This window comes from Saccostrea echinata, unplaced genomic scaffold (genome assembly GCF_033153115.1).
Source record: "Saccostrea echinata isolate AGI-Se365-2 ecotype Australia unplaced genomic scaffold, CSIRO_AGI_Sech_v1 ptg000036l, whole genome shotgun sequence".
Lineage (NCBI taxonomy): Eukaryota > Metazoa > Mollusca > Bivalvia > Ostreida > Ostreidae > Saccostrea > Saccostrea echinata.
This window is the reverse complement of record NW_026889785.1, coordinates 1,492,284-1,520,000: the sequence shown is the minus strand read 5'-3', so window position 1 is coordinate 1,520,000 and position 27,717 is coordinate 1,492,284. Positions and strand designations below refer to the sequence as shown.

At 32.6% G+C, this 27,717-nt stretch overlaps 1 protein-coding gene across 1 annotated transcript in view; it reads left to right on the top strand.

Annotated features, from left to right (window-relative positions):
• Nucleotides 1-26,812, top strand: part of LOC133199833 (uncharacterized) — a 43,525-nt gene extending 16,713 nt beyond the window's left edge. Inside the window, exons 2-5 of the mRNA XM_061335660.1 lie at nt 3,931-4,074; nt 16,600-16,717; nt 25,933-26,127; nt 26,262-26,812. Coding sequence (XP_061191644.1) covers nt 3,931-4,074; nt 16,600-16,717; nt 25,933-26,127; nt 26,262-26,444 — 640 coding nt within the window. The 3' untranslated portion in view covers nt 26,445-26,812. The remainder of the gene's footprint in view (nt 1-3,930; nt 4,075-16,599; nt 16,718-25,932; nt 26,128-26,261) is intronic.
• Nucleotides 26,813-27,717: the final 905 nt, after the last annotated feature.

Genomic DNA, 27,717 nt, shown 5'->3' with positions numbered 1-27,717 from the left:
CAATTATCCAGAAAATCACCTTGTCTGAAGTTTCTATATATGTATAGGAAATGCATAGCCCAGATCAGAGACGTATTATAAAGCTATGTAATAACACGTAGTAAAGAAACGGGTCTCGAATATAATTCTAAATATTTTAATTAATATCAGTGGACTAGAAGATAAAGAACGGAATTAAAGATATAAATGAAAATAAATAATTATTTCAATGTTGAGAACAACGACGAAAGTGAGCTAGATGTGTCAAAACGTAAAAAAAAATCTGCCTCGACGCTCACCGTCTGCAACGTCATATCTTTATGACGTTATTTCTCTGTTTTAGCAAAATTGCCATAAGGCCCATTTGTCATGGGCGCAATCATATAATGTTTATATTGACGTTTGATATTGTCAAAATTTTAATCAATACATGGTGTCTAATTTAGCCTTTACTAAACAGTTCTAATAGATGTAATAAGAATTATAATGTCCGCCGACAACCTGTATTATACATAATAACTCTCCACAATCCCCTATGCTAAAAATAGTGCCATGCGACTTTTAATACAATACATGTAAATAATAATTAAAAAATGGGGTGGGACACTTTGAGAGGGGTGAGAGAGGCCCTAGGGAGTTATGGTATAAAATTTCATTGCAAAAGCTCAAAAGCTTTTTGAGATATCGCCCAGAAACAAAAGTGTTACACACAGACGGAATGTATAAATTTACGACCTTGAACTCTGACCTTTTGACCTCAAAATCAATAGAGGTCTTCCTTAGGCCACAGGGAGTTGTTATGTAAAATTTCATTGCAAAAGCTCAAAGGATTCTCGAGATATCGCATGGAAATGAAAGTGTTAAAACAGACAGTAATTATGAATTTACCTTGGCCTTTGACCTCAAAATCAATAGGGTTCTTCTTTAGGCCATAGGGAGTTGCTATGAAAAATTTCATTGCGAAAGCTCGAAGGGTTCTCGAGATATCGTGCGAAAACGAAAGCGTTACAGACAGACAGAAATACAGACGGATGGACAGATGGATGGACGGACGGACAGACAGACCCAAATTAATATCCCCCACTTTCAGTGAAACTGGGGGACAAAAATATTGTAGGTATTAATAGGCTTAGAATCAACAAACCTAGTTGATGCATCTTAGGTTCTCAGAGAATGACAGGTGATAAATAGGTCACCATGGCCTACTCTGAGGTACTAATTGGCTTAGAATCCACTTGGGCTCTCAAAGTGTTTCATCTAAAATGTAGGTCATGATGACCTATGTTTGGAATTTCAAGGCTTTATCTAAATATACATGATACTTAGAGGCTTCAAATAGAAGTAATAGGTTGTACAGTTTATCAGAAGAGCTATTCAAGGCCCTTGGGCCTCTTGTTAAGTGATTTTACTGGAGGCTGGAAAATGGCCTTATAGGGAATCCTCCTTTACATTTTAATTGTATTATAGTAGTACAAATAAATATAAGAAATATTTTTTTTTTTATTTTGAACAATATGCTAAATCAAAAGTGAATTGTCAAAATCTTTTTTTTGAACATCAAAATGTGTCTTCGCCTATTTTTCCAAATTATCCGACTTAGAATTTTCAAATTTTTCTAATAATTAATCTGTGGTAGAAAATCATTAGTTTGAATCCAGGATTGAGAACTTGTAAAAATGGATTAACGACATATAAAGGTTGGTTTTCTTGTGATGGTTGAGTTTATTTATGTTAAAATTGTTCATATACATTGTAACACGTCTGTTACATATATTCAGACATATTTTAGACGAGATGTTAGTTGAAGTGTAGGCCGTCACCGGTTCTCAATTTACATGTTTTTCAGAATCAAAACATGAAGGCTTGCAAAGAGAAGTGGATGTAGGCAAAAGCCTGTCCACTTCTCTAAAGAGAATATGGCCGAGGCTCTCCGCACAACGATTGTACAAATTACTAATGTAATCCACACAATGGTCCTGCTTATTATGGTGGCTTTTGCATGACAAACTTTGATATAAATTTATATTTATTATATGTTAATAACTGCGTATTATATATTATGATTATATAAGACCAGCTTTAAAATGTTTGTTTGCACTCTCCCGATTCAGGATGAAAAATTGGTAGGTAGGTGGTAAAAAAATTTTTCCAGAAAATTCTAACTTCTGTGCTGAATTTTCAGAATCTATTTTGTGGAATGCATAAAAGAAATGTTTCACAGAGGCTAAAAAAAGTTTTATATCAAACCATTTTTAGCCAGTCCATCGGGAAAACAATTTTTTGAAGATGCATGTCCTTATATACTTTATTATCAGGTCTAGTCTAAAGACTATTTCTACATACATAGCAACTTATAGCTACCTCAGGGTTTGTTAATACTCCTACATTGTGACTTTAACCCCCCCCCCCCCCCCCCTCCAACACACATGACCTAATTTTAGATTTTGGAATATAAAATTCTAATACATCTAATACATCTCTAGCTACAGAAAAAAATTTGCAAGGTATCAAACATAAATATTTTTTAATTACTTTATAATAAAAAAATACTTAAACTTAACAGTGATATACTTTTTAGCTCACCTCAAAGTCGAGGTGAGCTTATGCTATAGCGTCGGTGTAAGCATCAGTGTCCCGGTTAAAGTTTTAGGAGCAAATCCATTCCCAAGTGACTATATGCTCTACCTAGACCAAACTTGAATGGATGATGCATCTAGGGATGGACACTACCACACTTGCTTTGGATGCTGGATCTGACCTACATTTTCCAGTTGAATGACCAGGTTAGAGCTTTTGGAGCAGACCTATTCCCAAGTAATTATAAAACCTACCTGGACCAACTTGCATGGATGATGTAACTTGGGATGTACGCTAACCAACCTGCTTCAAATGCTGGATTCGACCTAGATTTTTCACATGAGTGAATTTTAGCCATATTTTAACCAAATTAGCATGGATGATGTAGCTAGGGATGGTCACTTCCAGACTTGCTTTGGATTCTGAATCTGACCTACATTTTCCAGATGAGTGACCTGGATAATTTTTTTGGAGTAGCTGTATAACATTATGGCCTGTTATGGTTAAACTTGCATAGATAGTGCATCTAAGGATGAAAACTTCTAGACTTACTTTGGATGTTTGAACTGACCAAAATTTTCTTGATTAGTAAACAGGATAAATGTTTTTTTAAACAGGTCTATTTTCAAGTAACTATAAGTCTAACTTATAAACCAAACTTGCATGGATATTGATCTTGGCATGTACACTAATTAAAAAAAGAATATGATGTGAAATTTGCCTTACTTAAAGATAACATTCGTCGAGGTGAGCTTTGTAATCTTTGATTACCTATGTTTTAAAAAAAGTTTTCCCCCCCAGAAATATTAATATACATGGAAACATGAAGTGTCAATAAACAACTAAAACAATAAATAAATGTTTTCATAATTGTATCATTGAGAGAGAGAAAAAAGAAAGGCGATATCAGGTATTAGTCTCACCCCTGACCTAATTATTTCCAGAACATTACAGATTGCGACTACTATCTTGATAACTGTGATCATTGTGTTTGTAAATATGTTTATTGTATTTGTATCATTAATAAATCATCAGACTGAGTGATCATTTACAAGATGTGTTGCAACAGCAGCAAAACTAAATTTTTATTGCTTGAAGATATGCTCCTATGTTGATTTCTGTTGAGATTTTGAGAACTACTATATTGCAGTGTTGCATGTTGTAAAAACAGCTTTAAAACAGAGGAAATTTTCAATACTTTTACTTTTTAAATAAATTAAGGCGTAATAAAAAAAAATCTTACAATTTGAAAGTTTTGTTTTATCTTGGTGGGCATACAAAAGGTTTTCAAAAGTAGGTAATAATTAGGTTTAGTTGTAAATTCCCTATTTTTCTTTTTACCTATTTTAATCAAATTGCCATTGAATTCTTCAGGGTGCATCAACGGATTAATGAATATTTGTGGCAGTTGCTTTACATGGTAAATAAAAGACAGTTTCCAGAGCCAGAGGAATTGTCAGAGGGAATGTTTCAAGAGCTTTTTTTGAGATTTGCCAAAATATTTGAATTGGATCTGGTGTAAGTAATGAAAATAAATGATAAGTAATAGCATGTATAATATTATGTATTTTGTTTAAAATTGGCATATACATAGAGTTTTGTGAAAAGATGGATATGCCAATTTAAACAAAATACATGGCATTCCAATACAATGAAAATGAAAACAACAAAATGCCACATAACTAACTGAAATTTAAGTCCCAATTTTTTTTAGCTAACCTGTGATTTTTAGCTCACCTGAGGCAAAGGCTTAAGTTAGAAAAAACATCATTCCGAAGATAATGCATACAATGTTCACACCATATAAGCAATGGGTAATGCGAATCTACTTATCAGACATGAAAAGCATTACAATTTACAAGACACTGAATTCTAATCATATCAAAACAAACCATACTTGCGTGTTGACAAAGAAAGTAGGTGAAAATGCATTTTATGTGAATAATAAATATACACCAGACAAGGTATAAGTTTTACAAAATAATATATTTGTTGTTTCTATTTATTATACCCGCACTTTCTAAAGAAAGTTCAGGTATATTGTTGTTACTAATGTCTGTCCATCCGTCTGTCACACTCTTCTTTCTCACACTCCTCTTACATTTTATACAGTAGCCTAATCATCTTTTGGGAGGTGGTTGGCGGTGTCATTTAGATGTGCAGTAAGGTTTCAGAAATTTCATTTTCACCCTGGGGGTCAAAAGGGGGTCGAAAAATGACGTTATTTATGCAAAAAGCTCCAGGTTCCCTAAACTCCTCTTACATTGTACACAGTAGCCTAATCATCTTTTGGGAGATGGTTAGTGGTGTCCTGTAGATGTGCAGTAAGGTTTCTGAATTTTCATTTTCATCCTGGGGGTCAAATGGGGGTCGAAAAATGACGTTTTTTATGCAAAAAGCCCCAAGTTCCCAGTACTTCTCTTACATTTTACACAGTAACCTAATCATCTTTTAGGAGAGTGTTGGTGGTGTCATGTAGATGTGCAGTAAGGTTTCGGAATTTTCATTTTCACCCTAGGGGTCAAATGGGGATCAAAAAATGATGTTTTTTTGTACAAAAAGACCCTGGTTCCCTGAATTCCTCTTACATTTTACACAGTAGCCTAATCATCTTTTTGGAGATGGATGGTGGTGTCATGTAGATGTGCAGTTAGGTTTGGAATTTTCATTTTCACCTTGGGGGTCAAATGGGGGTCGAAAAATGACGTTTTTTATGCAGAAAGCCCCTGGTTCCCAGAACTCCTCTTACATTTTACACAGCAGGCTAATCATCTATTGGGAGATGGTTGGTGGTGTCCTGTAGATGTGCAGTAAGGTTTCGGAATTTTTATTTTCACCCTCGGGGTCAAATATATATCAAATATATATATCCCTTATATTTTATGCATTAGCCTGAAATCATGATCATTTGGAAGATGATTGGTTTTGTCCTGTGGATGTGTAAAATGGTTTTATAATTTGCATTTCCATGTGGATGGCAAATAGGGGCAGGAAAAAAATGGCCCCTCCCTAACCCATGGGGTCATGATTTGTACAAACTTGAATCTACACTTCTTGGGAATGTTTCCATATTAATCATGCTTTTGTTGTTCTTAAAAAGAAGAATTTTGAAGATCTTATTTTCCTTTCATTCCTATATAAAACTTTGATCCCTTATTGTGGCCTGACCCTATCCTCGGAGGTCATGATTTGAAAACTAGAAATATGTCCATAGGACATAAATGCCCCGCCGAATTTATATTCTAATGCAACATGAAAATTTGTATGAGTGTATGAAGTTTGATGAGAATCTCTTGAACAGTTTCTTTAAGAACATACGCAATGTAGTTTGAACTTTATTGTCTTTTTCCCTGGAGTTAAAGAGTTCCAATACTTAAAGGAACTGTGTGCTACATTTTAATGTCTATATATGCTGTTGTACACTTCTTCTAAAACAAGTTTGGATAAACAAAATATCTAGAATACCTGCTTCGTAATTTTTGTATATTTTTCTTTGAATTATACAAGAATTTTCATCAAGTGAAATCTTTTCAAAACCCCTGGTAATGCATGCTGATTTTTTGTCTATGAACATCTGATAGCACTATAATCTTAAATTAAGAATATCTTGAAAAATTATCGGTAGGTAAGGTATGTTGTGTATGTCCTTAAAATTGGATATAGATGATAAATTCTCACCAAATTATGTATAAGTGCATGTTTACATAAAAATATCTTAGATTGTTTCTTTAAAACTAAGCAAAATACAAATTAAAGAGAAGGTCAAAGGAAAGGTAGAGGTCAAAATGTTGATGGCCAGTTGAAAAGCTTACATCAGTATGTATTTACTATTAGCATATGAAGTTTGATAAAAATATCATAAATGGTTTATTTACAATGTAGATAAACCCTAATTTTAAAAAAGTGAGGTCAAGGTCAAAGGAAAAGTCAAGGTTAAAAAGGTTGATGCAATTGATAGCTCTCAGCAGTATGTATTAGCGTATGAAGTTTGATAAATATATCTTGAATTGTTTATTCAAAACTGATCTAGACACTAATTTAAGAAAAGTGAGGTCAAGATCAAAGGAAAGGTCAAGGTCAAAAAGGTTGATGCAGTTGAATAGCTTACATCATTAGTATCAACATATGAAGTTTGATTACACTATCTTGAAAAACTGAGCTAAACACTAATTTAAGAAAAGTGAGGTCAAGGTCAAAGGAAAGGTCAAGGTCAAAAAAATTGATGCACTTGAAAAGCTTACATCAGTATGTATCAGCATAGGAAGTGTGATTGAAGTCGGACATGACAAACACTATATGCCTCGGCCATATTCATGGCAGGGCATAAAAAAACTTGAATCTGCACTATATGAGGATGCTTCCATATCAAAATGACTAACAAGCAAATTCAAAGAATTGTTGTCCCCTGCTTTCCATGTCCTAGTGGATGGGATGCCATTATTTATGACATATTGTTTCAAATATGCACGTCCTATCATATGTCATTCAAAAGTAATCACCAAAGTTAAAATTTTTGAAAATTAGGTAAAACATCAAGATGAAGGGGTAAAAAATCATAGCATGCTCGGAAACATATTGTTACAGGTAAATGTACATGTCAAACATGAAAGTCTGATCTCTTCTCAATCAAAAGTTATAATGAAATATAACATTTTTGAAAAGTAGGTTAAACTTCAAGGTCAATGTCACAGAGTCAAAAGTCATGATATATTTAGAAAGGTCTTGTCACAGGAAATATACATGAATGATATGAATGCCCTATCTTTTCTCTTTCAAAATGATCAATTTAAAACAATGTTAAATTTTTTGAAAAGTAGGTCAAACTTCAAGGTCAAGGTCATGGGTTCAAAAATCATAGTATGTTTAGAAAGTTCTTGTAGGTAATGTACATGTGAAATATGAAAGCCCTATCTCTTATTATTCAAAAGTTATGACCAAGGTTAAATTTATTGTGACAGATGGACAGACTGACAAATGGGGCCAAAATAAAATATACCTTTGTTTCCCCTAACGTGACCGACCCACTTAAATCTTGCCGACTGAAAAGTTTTTTTTAATATGATTGTTAAAATAATTTTTTTTAATTGTTTATCAACTTTATGAAATAAAATTTTATCAAAATTTGTCTTTTATCAGAACGGTTGCTTTTGTTTTACTCTAATTTGGCGCCCACAACATGTGGCCACAGAGGGTTAGTTCTACCTCATGAGCAGATGAGAGACCCACCATGTGTATGCATATCAATAAATTTCACTGCAATTCATTTGTTTCGATCTAATAAACAGTTCATAGTTCATAAGCAGTCCTATTTTTAGCTCACCTCAACGAAGTTGGGGGAGCTTATGTAATACCGTCGGCGTCCCAGGTTAAGGTTTTTGGAGCAGTTTTCTTTTCAAGTACTTCTATGGCCTATATTAGTCAGAGATGCATGGAGGATGCTTCTAGTGTGTTTCATTGTACCAGTCAAGGTTTCAGATGCTGCAATTTCATCTAAAGAATGACCAGGTTAATGTTTTTGGAGCAGGTCTCATTTCCAAGTAACTATAAGCCCTATATTGACCAAACTTGCATGGATGATACATCTAAGGATGCACACTACTGGACTTGCTTCGGATGCTGGATCTGACTTACATTTTCCGGATGAGTGACTAGGTTAAGGTTTTTGGAGTAGATCTCATTTCCAAGTAACTATAAGCCCTATATTGACCAAACTTGCATGGATGATACATCTAAGGATTCACACTACTGGACTTGCTTCGGATGCTGGATCTGACCTACATTTTCCGGATGAGTAACCAGGTTAAAGTTTTTGGAGCAGATCTCATTTCCAAGTAACTATAAGCCCTATATTGACTAAACTTGCATGGATGATACATCTAAGGATTCACACTACTGGACTTGCTTCAGATGCTGAATCTGACCTATATTTTCTGGATGAGTGACCAAGTTAAAGTTTTTGGAGCAGATCTCATTTCCAAGAAACTATAAGGCCTATCTGAACCAAACTTGCGTGGATGATGCATCAAGGGACGAACAATCTCAAAACTTGCTTCGAATGCTGGATTTGACTTACATTTTCTGAATGAGTGACTAGTTTTAAGTTTTCAGATAAGTCTATTCCCAAGTAACTGCAAGCCCTATCAGACCAAAATTGCATAAATGTTGCATCTAGGGATGCAGATTCCTAGATTATTAGTTTAGTGTGGGACTTTGCCTTACTTTAAAGACAACATTCGTTGAGGTGAGCTCTGTAATCTCTGATTACCTATGTTTACTATATAGGACCATAGGAGTTGTAAATATGTCTTTGTATGATTATTTCATCTTGATAAATACACATGTAATTCTGATGTCGTTTCTTCAATCCTTTTATCTATGGGGTATTAACTTCGTGACTTTAACGTTAGATATATGAAACTTTAATCATTTAAAATATGGTTTGGTTGATTTAAATATTGTTTATACACTCTTTCCAATTAGTGTTGAAATCTTTAAAATTTGCTTATGGTCCGGCTTCCTGATATGTCCAGTGTATTTTTTTTTAGTTTTGCCCTTGAAAACAGGTTGTTTCTTTGCTTCAAAATACCTTTAAAATTGTTGGGCCGGTGGAGGGCTACTAAATATTTAGACTTTTACTCGGCACTTATGGTCATTGATCATTAAGCATCAGTAAGGGATCTTTTTCGTGCCAAAATCTACATGTATACTGCGACACTGGACCTGCGTTTTTAGGGTCTTATTCGACTGACCAGTCTCCACGTCCCTATTCGAGACCTGTGACTTAGAATAAGCTCCTGAATTACGTCGTCACTCCAAAACGAAAAACTAGAATCACTGCGCCATTTTGTCTGTGTAAGTTCTCGACGATGATAGTAGGTTTGAAAAATACACTCGGATGTCCAATGGTTGAATATATGCGAATCTTGTGTTTTTGTAAATATTCAATTTCAATAAAATTACGCTGGCCTGAAATATTTCACAAGTTCAAATGAAAAATATTAGTGAATTAATTTACCATACATGTTGCTTCATTTGTATGATATTCGGTTTAAAAATCAGTTTATGTTGTTCTTTCTAATATATAAAGATATTATTCAAGTTTTAAGAATGTATTTTCAAAACTGCTGTCAGAAAAAAAATAATTTACCTACCTACCTACCCAACTTGAGATTTTTGGGTCGGGTTAGGGGAAACAAAGATATTTTTAATGATGACCTGGACAGACTGACAGACAAATGAGATTTAATGTCCCCTAGGTCCCTTTCACGAAAACGGATGACAATAATGCCCTTTCTGTTCTTGGAAAGAAGATTTATGATGAAAAAAATCCCCTGCATTTTTCTATGTAAGTCTTTGGATCCCCATATGTGGCCCAACCCTACTCCAGTGGGTCATAATTTGAACAAATTTGAATCTACACTAAGTCTATGTAAAGAAAGTTTCAACTTTCTGGGCCCAGTCAGTGGTTCTTGATAAGACTTTTTTCAAATGATACCACCAAATTTTCACTAATTCTTGATTATCCCCCCTCCCCCCTTGAAAGAGGGTGTGACCCTTCATTTGAACAAACTTGAATCCCCTTTACCCAAAGATGCTTTGTGGCAAGGTTGATTGAAATTGACCAAGTGGTTCTAGTGAAGAAGACAAAATGTGAAAAGTTTACAGATGGTCTGATGGATGACAGACAAAATGTGATCAGAAAAACTCAAGTGAGCTAAAAACTTATGATCACAAGTACTTGGAAAGAGTTACAGTATTTGAAAAGCAGTTTTTTTCATGCATTGTTTTCAGAAGCTGAAAATGTATGACTTGTATCCATGTTGAAAAAAACTGCACATTTCAGAAAACAGTATGATTAAAAATAGTTAATCAAGGTGCTTTGAGTAGCAAAATAAGCTAAACTGGTATAGCTAATTCAACCACAGAGCTTAGTCAATTTTAAGATGCACAACCTTTTCAACTCTTAATCATTCTTAAAATATTTATATCATTCATTTCTGATTCAAGGGAGAACTAGAGATATGACCTTAGAAGTATATCCGTTGACTAATAAACATGTATATTGTGTTTTTTAAGTCATAAATGTTTGTTTGTTGTTAAATGTCCTTCTCGGGAATTTTTCACTCATATGGAGACACCTTTCACCACTTAAAAATAATGAAGACGTACAAGTCGGATTTGAGATTAACATTCATTTTAGGAGTTTTCAACAATTATGACGTAAAGAGATAACTCCTTCCCCTCGCCCCTTCTTCTTCCCAGACCCATGTTTGTTTATGTAACTAATACTTTGTTTTGACATAAAAAAATGTGAATATATACAAATAGTTTAATGGTCCATCTCTTTGAATGATTTTCATTCCTAATTCTAGGAAAGTACATGGGTAGACCCAAATTCATGAATGAAATGTCAAGCAATCTTATCATTATGCACTTTTATTTAATTTGATGTAGTCATATTTTGAACATTTCCAGTTCATTAAGAGAGTGGGGATGACCTCCAGGGGTTCATAACCTTAAACCATTAGATGTACATAACATAATAACACAAGAAACAAAATTATGTATAGTCAAATGGAAAAGTTTAATACTATTTTGGAGTCACATGATCATTTGTTCTTTCAGGGACATGTAGTGGCTAGGGAGTTTGGACCCCCCCCCCCCCTTGGAATTTGCAGAGTTACTTAAATAGGACTATAAACCACAGGCACTTGTTTCTGTAATAAATTTTTGACCCACAGTATAATATTATACTATGGGTCAAACATTTATTACAGAAACAAGTACCTGTGCTATATACTGATTTACAGAAGGAAATAAAAAATGAATTTGGATGCCCCCCCCCCCCCCCTTTAAAAACATAGACCCCACCATCATTGTTTTTATTTTGTTTGTTTGTTTGTTTTTTTTCCCAGAAAAAATTCCTGGATCTGTGCCTGTAACTGAATGTAATGTCGACAACGGGAGATAACTCTTCAGAATGTGAAATTCGACTATAGTGGCATCCGATGATCTTTGATCCTTTTACCTAACCATTTGCATTTCGGTTATTTTACCCCAATCTGTACTTAAACTTGTACTTGACTGTCATAGGTCCTGTCAACTTCATGAAATATAATCCAATTAAAACACAAAATGAATTAATTTCTACTGACATACATGTAATGTCGTGTACACCATACTGCACCATGTGCAATGTGAAAATGATAATGGTAAAACTAGTACTAGTAGGGTGACACAAGCCCAATGTGATGTAGAAATTTTCAAAAAGGTGTTCACATACATGTACAGTACAAGAACAAATTTTAAATTATCATAACAAACGATGTTTTAACATAGCTTTGCTATCTAGGCCTATTTCCAAAAACAGGCAATTTGTGTGTGTGGGGGGGGGGGGGGGGGGGTACACAATTGGGTATGGCTTTTCAAGGAGGTTTATGCTTAAACAAATACTAAAAAAAAAAGTTTGCACATTTTGATAAATTAATCAAAAACGCTTTGTACTAAAATAATATTATTTGTTGTTGAGAAAATAAGTTTAAAAAGTTCAAATTATGGGCCAAAAATTTAAATCTCCCCTTTTATCAATACCTAATTTACATAATTAATTAAATTCTGTTATTTCAGACTGGTAATGAATTAAGGAAGTGATTGCAAGGCTCCGTGAAAAAAATCCGCTCAATGAATATTTCTCATTTTTACATATAATTTGCCTTACGTTTAACTTAATGGTATCATGATATGAAAATTTCAACCATGGTCATCAGGGTTATAAGGATGATATGGTTGTCATGCTAACCGCAGGTTTTTAATATTTTGATAATTATGAGGTGAAAATTTATATATCCCATACAGGTATCAAAATTGAAACAAAATAAAAGAAATTCCACTAGATATTAAATAATATGCTTTATATTCAATGAAAATAAAAATTGTATGGAAAAATATTGATAGATGAAGTAATGCCACCGCTGCTTTGGGGAGTATTCATTGTAAATTTGCAGTAATATTTTCACCTCAAGAGCAGTTCTCAACGTCCTGACAAAAAATTACCCAATGAATTTTCCAAAAACTAATATATTTTGTACAAATTATCATAAGTGACTTATGATTAAAATATGAAGTAAGGTCATCACATTCATTTTGAAGCTACATGCAATTCAATACCCTCCCCCCCCCCCCTCCTAGAATTTAATAAGATTTCATAAATTTTTGTATTATGATTTGCTGCTGAACCTTAAATATGTATAGTCTGTTAAGGATACACCAAAGGTTTCCAAACACTAGAATTTAATTTGCATGTAATTCTTTCATTATCAAAGATAACATAATAAAAGTATATATCATTTGAAAGCTTGTTAAATTTACTATTTAATTATCCTAATTTAAACTTTAATTAATAACTTATTTAAAAATTATTTAAATATTAATGTAAATTTTAGTGCTTAAATATTTTATAAATCAACTTTTTTGTATTTAACCCCTCAAAGTGGTCATTTTGCCTCAAGGTAGATTAAAGATTGAACTTAAAAACTGTATCTCAGATTTTTGATAAATCTTCTAATTCAAAAGTTACAGCCATTTGCCCTTCAATGTTACCAATTTATTAGCCTAATTTAACATTTCCCTCAATAATTCCAAAACTAAGCTAGATATCAAAAATCTGAGATACGGTTTTGTGAACACACATTTGAGAAGAAGCCCATCCAATTTTCAGAGAAATTGGTCAATAAATGAGGGAGCTGAATCCTTTGAAATAATACCACAAACTGTCTGATCTTACTTTACAGTAGAGGGCAAAAACCCATTACACAACAAAATCTGCCAAAGCTAGGAATATATGACACCTTGGAGATTCAGCTTTGGATACCTGTCACTTAGCCATATTTCCTATGCATATTCACAAGAATGGGAGGTTCTTTTCTGTATTTAGATGCTTTTAATTAAGTAAAATAGGTTCAATTCTGAATCAGAAAGATTTCCCGGCAAAATGGCAAGAGCTAAGCTCCACCTCCTATTTTATGGTCATCAGTGATCTGTTAGATCTCCTTCTCTAAATCTAGAGTCCCTGTAGTTTAATTACTGATAATCTCTTTGTGGCTAGTGAAGAATTCCCCAAGTGGTCACAGTGATTTATTGCGTCTTTCATGAGCAGGCAGTCACAGATCAAATCAGAAGCTTCAATAACGGAACATTCACATGTGGTAGTGTTTATGTTTCATTATTGTTAAATAATTAGAAAACCATTTCATAATTACCAAGAATTTTACATGCATTATAAAGCAGTGATTAACTTCTTTTTCTTAGCCAAAAATCTCAAAATTGTTGAAAATCTTGAAAAAAGCCTTTGGTGTATCCTTAAAAGACTAAAGAAAAAAAAATATGTTTAGATCAATAAATACTTTTTTTCCTGTAAATCTTGCGTTTGTTGCTCATTTTATATGTAAATCAGAATAACAAAAGTAAAAAAAAATAAAATTTTGTACTCAAAAAAATAACAACATTTGGTTTTTTTTTTTATTTTCCCGTCTCCAAAACATTCATTCCGTTATTATATCAATATAAATATATATATTCTAAACCAGTACACAGTGGTTCAAGGGGCAAATTGTTCATGCGCTGAACAAACATCGAGGTCTCTGCACTGTGACCTGGAAAGGGGGGGGGGTAGACACCTGTCTGAACATATTGAATGAATAGGGGTTATTTCATTGAACTTGTATCTGCAATAAATATATAAAAATCCTAATATCTTATTTTGCAAAAAATAGTGATTTGCTATTTAATATTTACATTTGCAAATTTTTTCCATCATATTCTTCGCATCATCTTCTCATGAACAAGGTACATGGGAACATGAGGGAGCAAGAATATCTCCATTGTGACGTCATAATTCCACACTTGACGTCAAAACTAGAAACTTGAGTTTCAAAAATAATTGTTGAATGACATAAATTTGCGTCGCTTCGTGCTGATGCGCTTCATAACATATGCTGGCATGAAGCGTGTTTGTTCATGTCCTCGTGAATTTTCAAAAAAGATTATTTCAAAAATTATTTTTTGCTAGAATTGTGAAAACTTGCAAAAAGGAACTTTTCTTTTCTGTCAGAATAAGTGTTCAGTTTTAATTTTTTGACAAAATACGACACATAAAACATTTTACAACAAAATATTTACACAATATATGCGCCGATGATTTAATGTTTACATGGCCAAGGTAAGTGTTGAAAATGCTAGAAAAGATCTTATAGAGGAAAACAAATTCCCTTTGCAATATTTAGAAATAGATGTTCATGTCCAGCATGCAACCTCAAACTAGTCTATAACGTAAAGTTATATAACAAAATTGCATTCGTCCATCTGTTCATCCATTTTCATTAATTACTGAGAAAATTACACCGTCTGAAGCTTCTAGGAAATGAATATATACGTTGGTGTAGATCCAATAGAAAATTCTAATATTTTAATTAATTAAAACAAGAGGACATAAAGATCCAGATACAAATTCAATTTATTAATGAAATAGTTTTCAATGTTCAGAACCATATACACAAAAGCTAGACGTGTCAAAACAAAACACATAGATGAAAAAAACTACGTCGACACTCCCCAACACTCACGTCCTATTCTTTCTCTGTTCATGAGATATTGCCACAAGGACTTTTTGTCATTGGCGCAATCATATCACGCCCCTTATTCTGGAAATGGTTACCGTAAACTTTCTTTTTTTAAACCTCATATGAGTCGATCACGTGACGCCTTGCAATCGCTTCCTTAAGTAAAGGAAATACCTATAAGAGGCTCATATGTCACATGGTCACCTGAGCATTTTATGCTTGAATTGACGAATACATTTACTGTGTAAATTATAGTTCTAATTATTTTGACTTTTTCCTTGGTAAGCCCAATATGAAGGAGTGTGCATTTAGAGGCAAACACCTTAGTGTGGGTATTACTGTCTCACGACAGCATCTAGTTGAACTTTTGTTTAATGGGTTTGCTAAAGGAAGTTTTTACATTTACACATGGTTTGCCACGTGCTCAATCACAACATTACTGTAGTTTCCCTGTCTTTGCTCTTTAGAAACGCCAGAAAGTAGTTTTCACAACAAAATATTTTCATACCAGTTATAGTCAGTATTTACAACTTTGTTTTCCTTTACTTAAAATGATAGCTTGTAAAATGATTTTAAAAAATGCAACAGGAAAAATTACAATTTAAAAGCATTTTACAGATATTTCATATTGTGATGATTCTAAGCTAAATAGTACCTTTGGCTACTGTGTAAAATGTAAAAGGAGTTCAGGGAACCAGGGGCTTTTTGCATAAAAAACGTCATTTTCAACCCCCATTTGACCCCCAGGGAGAAAATGAAAATTCCGAAACCTTATTGCACATCTACATGACACCACCAACCATCTCCCAAAAGATGTTTAGGCTAAGTTGCAAAATGTAAGAAGATTTCTAGGAACCAGGGGCTTTTTGCATAAAAATCGTCATTTTTCGACCCCCATTTGACCCCGAGGGTGAAATTGAAAATTCCGAAACCTTATTGCACATCCACAGGACACCATCAACCATCTCCCAAAAGATGATTAGGCTACTGTATAAAATGTAACAGGAGTTCAGGGAACCAGGGTCTTTTTGCATAAATAACGTCATTTTTCGACCCCGTTTGACCCCGAGGGTGAAATTGAAAATTCCGAAACCTTATTGCACATCTACAGGACACCACCAACCATCGCTTAAAAGATGATTAGGCTACTGCATAAAATGTAAGAGGGGTTTGAGGAAGAAGAAAGTGTGACAGACGGACCAAGGGACGGACGGACATGATTAACAACAATATACCTGAACTTTCTTTTAAAAAGTGCGGGTATAAAAAAAAAACATGCAGGTCAGTGGGGGCATTCATGTAACCTTGACATATCTTGTTTTCTCAAACATTACAGATATTCTGAATCAAAAGTTGTTCCTTTTTAATCATTTACAAAGTAAACCTGTCTTTATATGCTTTATATATATTGAGATCATGTTTTTAGAGGAGTGCCAAATGTTGGACGATACACTTTTGATGTTAGTGGGACAGAGACTTCATCAGTTCCTGATGCTTTAGTCATCAATCCTCGCAGAAAGAATTCAGTTCTTGCAGTTGTTGAGGTATTTTAGATTCTTAAAACTTGTTTAGCATAAATTAAGCTAGAATTTAACATGAAATATGCAGACCTGCTTACCCTTCTGATTTTGGCATGATTCTTCCGCTTTTTTAGCTCTTCTGAGCCAAAGACTCAAAGAGCTAATGCATGGACATTTGTGCAGTGTGTGTAAACATTTTAGAATATGGGCCATAACTCAAGAATCCCTTGGCCAATTATTGTCAAATTTGTTACAGTGTATCCTTGGCCCATGGGCTCCTGTTTGTACTGAAACTAGGGTTGTGACCCTTAAACAAGGGGAGATAATTAGGTAAATAAAACCAAAAGTACTGGTTGCCAAAAAAAAATCTTCTCAAGAACCACTAGGCAGATTATCAACAAACTTACGTAAAAGGACGAGGATATGTTGTAGATTAAAAATTGTTTTAAGGCATCACCCTGGGGCAAAGGTCATGGTCTCAAGGTCACTTCAAAGTTGGCCAAAAATTAAATTTATGAAAATGTTGATATTTTGCTTACTATAAGGACTAGGATCATCAAATCTTGTCAGTTGATGCATCTCAGGACCTCATATCATGTTGACTCAAAAGTAGGTCACAGTGAACTACTTTTTAAATTTTTCAAAATGATTTAGAGGCATATTTTGAACAATTTTAAAAGGCCTGTGATCATCAAACTTTGTCAATTGATGCATCTTGAGTCCTCAGAGTAAGTCAACTAAAAAGTAGGTCACCTTGACCTACTTTTGGGATTTTATGGCTAATCTTTTACGAAACATTTATGGTCATTAAAATCGAATACTGAGAGGTTTAGAATCATTAAATCTTGTAAGATGATGCATCTTGGGGCCATAAAACATATTTATTAAAAAGTAGGTCACAGTGACCTACTTTTTGAACTTTGCAGGCATTTGGTTTCATTTTAGATTCATATTTTGGACATTTTTAGGCCTTCGATCGTAAGTTGATTCATCTTGGGTCCTCAAAAAATGTCAACTGAAAAGTACTTCACTGTGACCTACTTTTGAAATTTTATGGCTATATTTAAATATTTTTGGGTATTAATTGGCTTAGAATCATCAAACTTTGTCAGTTGATGCATCTTGAGTCTTCGGAGTAAGTTGACTGAAAAGTAGGTCACCGTGACGTACTTTTGAAATTTTTTGGCTAATCTTTTACATATTTCAGGCACTAATTGGCTTTGAATTACCAAACTTTTATCAGTTGATGCATCTTGGATCCACAGAGTATGTCTACTTAAATGTAGGTCACTCTGACCTACTTTTGGAATTTTATAGCTATATTTAAATATTTTGGGGTACTAATTTGCTTAGAGTCATCAAACTTTGTTGGTTGGTGCATCTTGGGTGCTTGGAGTATGCCGACTGAAAAGTAGGTAACTGTGACCTGATTAAATATTTTTTCAGATAGTGTAGATGTGAAAAATTATGGGCACCACTTTTACTTAATATATTTAAACAAATCAACATAGTCATTAATTGTTGTTTTCTCTCAGCAGATTTATTACTTTAAATAAAGATTGTACTTTGAGTTTGTTGCCATGACGCTTTTAGTTGTAACTTGTAAATATGAACATTTTATTTGTAAATTTATTAGCACAACTTACTTTCAATATATAGATATATTCATAACTCAAGAGTGTTATCAATTGCTGTACCATTATTTTCATGCCTCAGTTTTCTTTTTAACATCGAGTTCGATGCAATCTGACATTCTAGAACTTTCAGTCAAGAGTGAGATCAGACATAAATGGAAAGGATTTGTACATTTTTTTTAATCAGTAATCACAACTTATTTTTTTTTATTCACTTAAATCAAGATTTGAATGAATAATTCATTAAAGACGTTTTATGAAATAATTAAACACTTGCATGTTGTCAATTTCATTTAAAAATGCCAGTAACTTAGGTCCAAAAACCGGAACCACCACCGTACTATCGATTTTTTAATTTCAAGGCTGTTTACTGAAAATGAAAGTAGACTTTTAATTAAATTTAAGATAATTATTATGCAAGTGAAATCTGAATATAGTTTACGGACATCACCTTATAGCTAGTGTATTCTTAGTGGAGAAAGTATGAATCCTAGTGCAGGCCTTTCGGAATTTATTTGCAAAATTTATTAATTTATAGATATAGATGGTTGTAACAACCATACATGTATTTCTGTACCAAGGCAATTCCATGAAAAATAATTAAAAAAATATCACAATTATAAATATTATACAAAGGTCTGTGGATGTATTGCATAAATACACTCATATTCTAATATTTTAATGCAATAATACATGTATATTTATGTGACATTTCTATAATGATGATTTATTGAGCAGACTTTTACATGTATCTTTAGACACTTCCCCGTGATTATTAGGGCTGTATCAATACATGTATATCAATAAGAATCAATATTCAAGAATGTATCTTATCAAAAAATAACTTCCAATACGTATCAGACAGGCAGATTTTCTTATAATTTTGTGACGAGTTGAGAATATCAATCACCAATAGTTATACTTTCACTGTTTTGAATTAAAATTGATCATTCATGATATAATCATTAAGGAGATGGACATCTTAAATAAATATTACAAAATACATAGACAACTTTCTTTTAACATGTTGATTTTACAGTCTTTTAAAGTTTGAATTCAAAGTTTAATTGTAATGAGGGTGAGACAAATGTGTTTTAAAGAAATTAGTTTTTATAAAATTCATGCATTAATTGGTCTATAAGACATTTTTGATAGACTTGTTAAAGAATCTCAATATATCGCATTATAAACTAGTGCTAATTGTAACAGGAACCGTTACAGATGTTCCCCAAAAGGATCCCCAATTCCTTATGATGCCCCATTCCCTACAAGCTTCATCAAATTAGGCAATACTTTTGTAATATAGATAGACACTTTATTTTGTAGGGTATTTTATTGGAAAACTATACTCCAATATAGCCATATGGGTATTAGCCAATCAAATTTCAGCACATGTGCTTGCACACGTTTTCTACAGTTTTCACATATGTTTTCTTATAGTGTCTTACAATATAAACATTTGTGTTAGATATCAAAGAATTTCATTTAAAAAATAAGAGAGATGTAACCCTTTAAGTATAAGCCATTCAAAGGGAGTTATAGACATTTAAAGTTTCAGCCAGTCAGATTGCAGCACACCTGCATGCGCATGTATTCAAGAGATTTCCTAAATAACATGTTGAAGCACCTTATAATATATAGTATTTTGTCAAAAAACAAAGAAATAATTGAGATTTTTTGTATCAGCCAATCAGAGAAGAGCGCACGTGCATGCACGTGAGTTCACGCTAATTTGACCATGTCATCTTGTCTAATGTATCTTTATATTCCGAGTTTCAAAGCAATTCATCAAGAAATATAAAAGTTACGACTTCATCAAGTATATCAATCATTTCACTCATTGCACGCACACACACATGCATGCACGTGCACGCGTGCAATGAGTGAAATGACTGATACCCCGTATACTTGTATACTTGATGAAGCCGCAACTTTTATACTTGACCTTCATATTTGACTATTTATAAATGACTTTCATTCCGAACACACAACATGCCTATTAACCCTAAAAAGGTTTCATGTCAATCGGATGAGTGGTTCTATGAAAACACTCCCAGACAAAAAAGTACCGGAGAAGAAAGTTAAAAAAAAGAAGAAGAAGAAGAAATAGAGTAAAAACAATGTGTTCCCAAACTTTGTTTGGGGAACATAAATATCATACATTATCAAGATTATACAAAGAGGCATTCAATTTATTGTTATAGATTTAAATTTTAGAAATTGACATTTAAGTAATTTTTTTAGTTTTGTATATCTGTATAAACAGACAAATTAAGTGGAGAGAGAGGGATTCCATTTTTTTTTTTTGGTCAAGCCAAAACATCTTATTACAAATCAGCCAATGAAGAAAGCTCGTCCTAAAGAAATGCAGGGTTATTCAAACCATTTGGCGTCTTTCGACTCCAAAAATTTACAATAACCCATATCACTCAGAATGGTTTGGATTTTGAAAATTTACAGGAAATAGTTGATTTATCTTTAACAAACACTTTACAGAAGTACCCAGTAAGTTATTGTCAGATATTTCAATGCAAAATTTTGATTCTGAATTATTAAACAACTTTACAAAATCAAAACTTGGGAATGAAAACTTTCAGCTAACGTCATATGCAAATCCATTACACATCTTACAAATGCTAGCATCATTAATGATATATTTTCTTCACATTTAAAGAGAGCAAAAGTCACTCCTACATTTAAGAATGGTAAACATTCATGCTGATCCAGGGAACTACAGACCTATATAAATTTTTCCAACATTGTTCAAATTAATTGAAAATCACATAGCCAAATGATTACGGGATTTTACCATTAAGGAGGGGTTCTTGTCTAGCTTCTGACAAGATGAAATATTTCAAAGCGTATATACCTATATGTTTCATATATTTAGATGTAAGAGATTTGAAAGATCATATTTTTTTTCTCACCACAATTGTACAACTTTAAATAGAAATGGTAAACTGAGTTTGAAAGCTAGCAGGGATTATATTTTTGGCGGAATGGTGGTGTATGAAAATATCTTCTTTTCTAAAGCTTCTCAAAATTATTATTAGAACAATGAATATAGTTATAATTTTTACACAAAGACTTGAAGAATTTTTTAAATGCAAGTAAAATTAATAACAAGGGACTAAAGTTTTAAAATCTATCAGATAAATATAATTTTCCAAACAAACACCAAATTACATGTATGTTAGCTTTTAAAAGCTTCCAATCTAAGTACAGATTTGAGCCAAAAATCCATAAAAAGTGTTTTTTCTCTCGAAGTAAATGATCAAAACTTTTTGTTTTTATATCATTTTGTATCTTTATATGATAACTTTATCATATGTGAAAATAAGAAAAATTTAAATATAGGAAGCATATAAAAATAACTAAAATATCTTTAAACTTTAAGAAAAATAGAGAAAATTTGGATTAGCCAATATCCATTTTAGTTAAATTATGTCAGTTTGGTAATATCATCTTATAGACCCTATATGGTAATATCTCTATATGCAAAAAGAAAAACATTTAATCTATTGAAATAAAATTAGGCATCGCATGATTTGCAACAGTAATTTTTTATTCTTTATGTCCAGGGAAAAGGTAATGACCTTGACCTGACCTTGCCTCTAATATAAAACGGGTCAAATTTAATCTAACTGATACCATCACTTAGTGATATTGTCTTCTTGATTCTGTGAAAATTTTATTGATTTTTAAATACTGCAAATATGAGAAGAATACCTCCTTAACTTTGATCTTCTGTGTAAATCACAATCTGGTTTTTGACAGTTTCATTCCTGTCAAACAGCATTTACAAAACTAACAGACTATTGGTTACAAGCTATGGATCAAGGAATTCTTGTAGGATTAATTTTGCTGATTATGCAACTTTACATGTATACGTGTCATAATAATGTGCATTGTATTGAAATGCTAATTTGTGTGAGTTCCAGAAATCTAATGGTGTTGAATATTGATAAGACGAAATGTAGCTTTATGATATGGAAGAAAATCTAAGTTAAGGAATTTTATCACGTCTCAATTTTTATTATTTTTTTTTTATATATGGCAAAGTTTACATGCTAAAAAAATCATCCATTTAGAATTTTTTGCTTGAAAATAAATAATTTTGATGTTTCAGTGATTCAAAATTTAAATTTCTCAATATTCATATTTTGATCACTGATGTTATGCACCAATGCTCTTGATGTCACAGCTGGTATCAATCCTGGTCCAGCGAAGTACTTATTGTGTTTATAAAACAGCTCATTTGTTGCGTCTATTAAACCTATTAGAAGATAGATACATAATATTGGATACTTGACAGATAGGTATATTTTGGAATGTTTGGATGCACAAATGTGCACAAGAAAGGTTTTAGAAATATCTTTTTTTTTCATGCCATGGACTTGGCCGGGAAGTGAAAAGGGGGCCTTTTCTGCAATTGCAAGAGCTTTGTCTCCATTCAGAACAACAGTTTATGCCCGATCATGATTTTTTTCTGTAATATAAAATATTTTAAGGAAATGGTACTTTTCAAAACGAAAAAAATTACCAACTTGCATTTTAAAAGTCGTGCAGTATCTATGTTGTGAATTACATTTTGGCGTACAGCTAAGGAAGTGTCATTTCTAGTACATTATATTCGCTGCTGAAACAGTTAGAGGATATACAGGATTTATTATTCCCCCCCCCCCCCTTCGAATAAGGGAGGACATATTGCTTTGCTGCTGTCGGTCAGTGTGTCTGGCTGTTCATCTGTCTGTCAGTCCACCAACAGTTGCCATTCATTTTCTTCGCAGAGGTTGCACTTACTGAAATGAAATTTGGTATACAGATTTATCATAAGAATATCTAGGTCAGGTTTTGTTTTGGGTACGATCGAGCAATTTTTGTACAGGGTTATGCCCCTTGGACTTAGAAAAATTTCAATTATATGTAGTTTCTGTTCATTTTTCTTCGCAGAGGTTGCACATACTGAAATGAAATTTGGTAAACAGATTAATCATAAGAATATCTAGGTCAAATTCTGTGGTTCAATCGAGCAGTTTTTGACAGAGTTATGCCCCTTGGACTTAGAAAAAAAAATTCGTTCATTTTCTTCGCAGAGGTTGCACACACTGAAATGAAAATTTGGTATACAGATTTATCATAAGAATATCTAGGTCAAATTCTGTTTTGGGTATGATCAAGCTATTTTTTTTTTTTACAAAGTTATACCCCCTGGACTTAGAAAAATTCCAATTATTGGGGGGGGGGGGGCATAAGTCTTTAACAAACATCTCTTGTTTATTTTGTTTTAACAAAATGAAGAAAAATTTTAACCTTCCCATTTTTAGCTCTACTGGTCAGAGACCAGCCTTCAGGATCATGAAACAGACTTAGACTTAAGTCAGATTTTCAATTGCCTGTAAAATATTTATTAATTATTGAATTAATCTCTAAATTTGCAGAAAACAACACTTTAGTGAAGCAATATTGAAAAACATTTTAATGTTGGTCTGCTTGACTTCTACAATATTTTAGTATAAAATAAAGATTTTGACTTAAGCTTAAGATGTTTCATGATCCCGGGGCCAGAAGAGCTTATGCAATAGTAAGGTGTCCGTCATCCGGCCATCTGTCTGTCTGTCTGTAAACAATTTTTCAAAATGCTACTCCTTACAGTTTTAGTCTGATTTCAATATAACGTGGCACACAAGTGAACTACACTAAGATACATAATATTGTGCATCGGTTTTTGATTTTGATTAACGGTGTTGCCATGGTCACTAAAAATAGAAATTTCTGTGAAATTCATTTGAAATGCTACTCCTCTTACATTTTTGGTCTGATTTCAATATAACTTGGCACTCAAATAGACTGCACTTTCATACATAATTTAGTGCATCGGTTTTAATTTCGATGAACGGTGTTGCCATGGTTACTAAAAATAGAAATATCTGTGAAATTCATTTAATACGCTACTCCTCCTACAGTTTTGATCTGATTTTAATATAACTTGGCACACAAGTGGACTACACTAAGATACAAAATTTAGTGCATCGTTTTTTATTTCGATGAACAGTGTTGCCATCGTTACTAAAAATAGAAATTTCTGTGAAATTTCTTTAAAACACTACTCCTCCTACAGTTTTGGTCTAATTTTAATATAACTTGGCATACAAGTAGACTACACTAAGATACATAATTTAATGCATCGGTTTTTTTGATTTCGATGAACAGTGTTGCCATGGCTACTAAAAATAGAAATTTCTGTGAAATTCCTTTAAAATGTTACTCCTCCTTTAGTTATACCCCCACAAATGAAGTTTAGGGGGTATATTGGAATCGGCATGACCGTCTGTCTATGGATGAAATTTTGTCCGGACCATTTCTTGGAAACTGTTGCAAGGATTTGTCTGAAAATTTGTACACTTATTATTCACCATATGAAGGTATGCACCTGGTATTTTCATCATAATTGGATAATTTTTTTGCATTTTACAGGTGTTTTTTCATTTTTATTATATGGTTTTGTCCGGATCTGTTCCCAGAGACTATAGCATAGATTTGTATGAAAATTTGTACTCTTATTATTTACCATATGAAGATGTGCACCTGGTATTTTACTAAAAATAGAAATTTCTGTGAAATATTTTAAAACGCTACTCCTCCAACAGTTTTCATTTGATTTCAATATAACTTGGCACAGAAGTAGACTACATTCTATTTATTGTTGCATGTTGCAAAGTTTCGAATCCAAGTGCTACTTTTCCTTTGTTATACGTACAGACCAGTAGAGCTACAGTCTCATCAGTGACTTCTGGTTATAATCATTTATGCATTTTTATAATACTTTAGGAACTATAGCAACTTGTTAGATATTCAGAGTTGTAAGCGGCTTCTTCGCTCTCCTCTCATTTTGTCAGCATATTCTCTTGGTCATTTCTCTTTGGTAGATATTCTTACATAAAAAATTTACCATACATAGTCAAAGGATTAATGTCGATGTGTAAATTTCTTCCAGTCATGGTGTGTAGCCCAGTTATTTAACTTAAAAATCCATTTCATGTTTTCTTACAATAAGCTTTACGAGTTCTAATTAACTATTGACACCTATGACATTTCAGTACCATGTGACCCCTATCTAATTCTAGTGGAAATTTTTAGTTTGAGAACCCTATATCACGGACGTTTATCCCCTGATTACAACCCTTTTCAAAATTTTTTAATAATTAAATGATAATTATATGGTTCAAGAATATAATATTGCATCATTTTTAAGAAATTTAGATATGTGATAAAAACCCATTAACTTCAGTACTTTTGCATTCATAATTTAGTATACATGCATAGAGGGCCCCGAGGAAGACTAGTGCTTTGCACTAATCGGGTTACCCTCTCTAAAAAGTATTATTATTATTAAGGATGTGTTGATTCAAACTAAGGTATGTCATAACCCTTTGTGGCTAGTTTTGGGAAACAATATGGGATAAGAATTTTTTATTTGAATAAAATTTTTTTCCTAATTTATTTTCATTGAAGAAAAGGATAGGCCTAAGAAACTCAGGTGGGCATTGTGGTCCAAAGGCCTTTTGTATTAATACATTTTGAAAATCTGGCATACTTTTGTAGGTGAAAAAGTTCTATAGCAAAGAAATTGATTCAGAAACTCAGAGGAAGTTGAGAAAGGTCACGAAGGTACAAAACCCAATTCAGCATGTGGACAGTAAATTAAAAGGCCAACATGTTGGAGAAATACTCTCAGTTCTGCAGTATTCTTTGTTTGGACCCACTGGAATATTTGGTCTTATTGTCCAAGCAACAGAAGTAAGTAGTAAATAGTTCAATTTCCACAAATAAGTGCAAAATGCTATTATAAGCCACTTAAAAGGTGGGGAAAAATTTGTATGGTCATCATTTGTTTAACATTTTTTTTAACATATACATATAACTATTTACAGATAACAGTTGTAGCATTTGCAACAGATGAGAAGTATTTGGAATGTGTCAGAAAGGGACGACTTCCTAAACAAGACTGTGCTACTGTTAAATACAGTGAAAAATGCAATATTTTGTCAAAGAAAGGACGACTTGAACTTGTTAAGACTTTTCTTGATATGTCAGCTTTAATGAAATGTCTTTAACTTTGAATATTTTATAATACATGGTATAAGTGTGGTTATTCAGAAAGCAAACATAATTTTACATGTTTTAGAAGGTTTATGATGTGAAGGTCATTTTTTTCCCTTTACTGTCAAAATAAGTAAATGGTAAAGAATTTGAAAGGCTTTTATTAATGATGGAAAGGTAAAGCATGACACATAGTTCTGCAATTATGAGCTTTAATGTGCAGTTTGTTTGTTGTTTTGCATAAGGATTTCATTCAGGATCTTTATTTTTAAGGTTATAAATATCCTATAACGTATTTGTGGAAAAAGAGTACCTTATTCAGTTTTAAATACTTGCTTCTAGATTGCTTACAGGAATCTATTTCAAGTTTGTTCATGAAATATATGAGAAATATCTACACATAATTTTCCCGTACTGTTCCTTTGAACTTTCCAGAAACTTTGTATCAACAAATCTTATTTTTGGAGAAGCATTACTATGTTTTCTTATTGTTTCATTCATGTGTGTTTGTGGATGTGTAAAATTTTTTTTTTTTTTTATTTTGGTTTTTTTTTTTTTTTTTTTTGGTTTTGTTTTGTTTTTTTTTTTTTTGATTGGTCATAAAAATATTATATTTACAGAGTATTTAACGCCATTCTCAGTTGTTCTTGACTTCAGTATAGGAAAATTTTCGAGACCTGTTTAACACAGACACAGTCATTGTAGGATGTTGGTATAGAGTATAATTTGCAAATGTCTAAGGTACATGTACTTTTATAAAGAAGTAACTTAAATCAAAGGTAATGAAGAGTTTAATCATGGACCTATAAACTAACTATTTAGTATATAGATCCCTGGTTGTATGCAATTAATTGTCTTTTTTTCCCTTGATAATTAACCCTGGTCTCTATTGTTGTCAGACTTATAGTATTTAGAAATTTTAATATTATTATACATGTTATGCATTAGATATGAAATGAATGATGAGAAAAATATATGTTATATTGTTTAAAAAATGCATTATTCTTGTTCACTGAGATACAGAAAATTTAATTGTATACTTGTTAGCAAATAAGGATTTGGAAACCAGAGGGCATATTTATTTTTATTGTCAATATACTTTATATACTTATCATTACATTTATTATTGATTGTCATTGATCTCTAGTTAGAAAAATTAACGGAAATGAAATGCTTTTTTTTTCATGAAATTTCATATATTTTTATACTTTTATTGTATGGAATTTTTTGCATGGAAATGATATGTTATATTCATTTTCATTTATTGTTTGAATATACTGAGTTCAT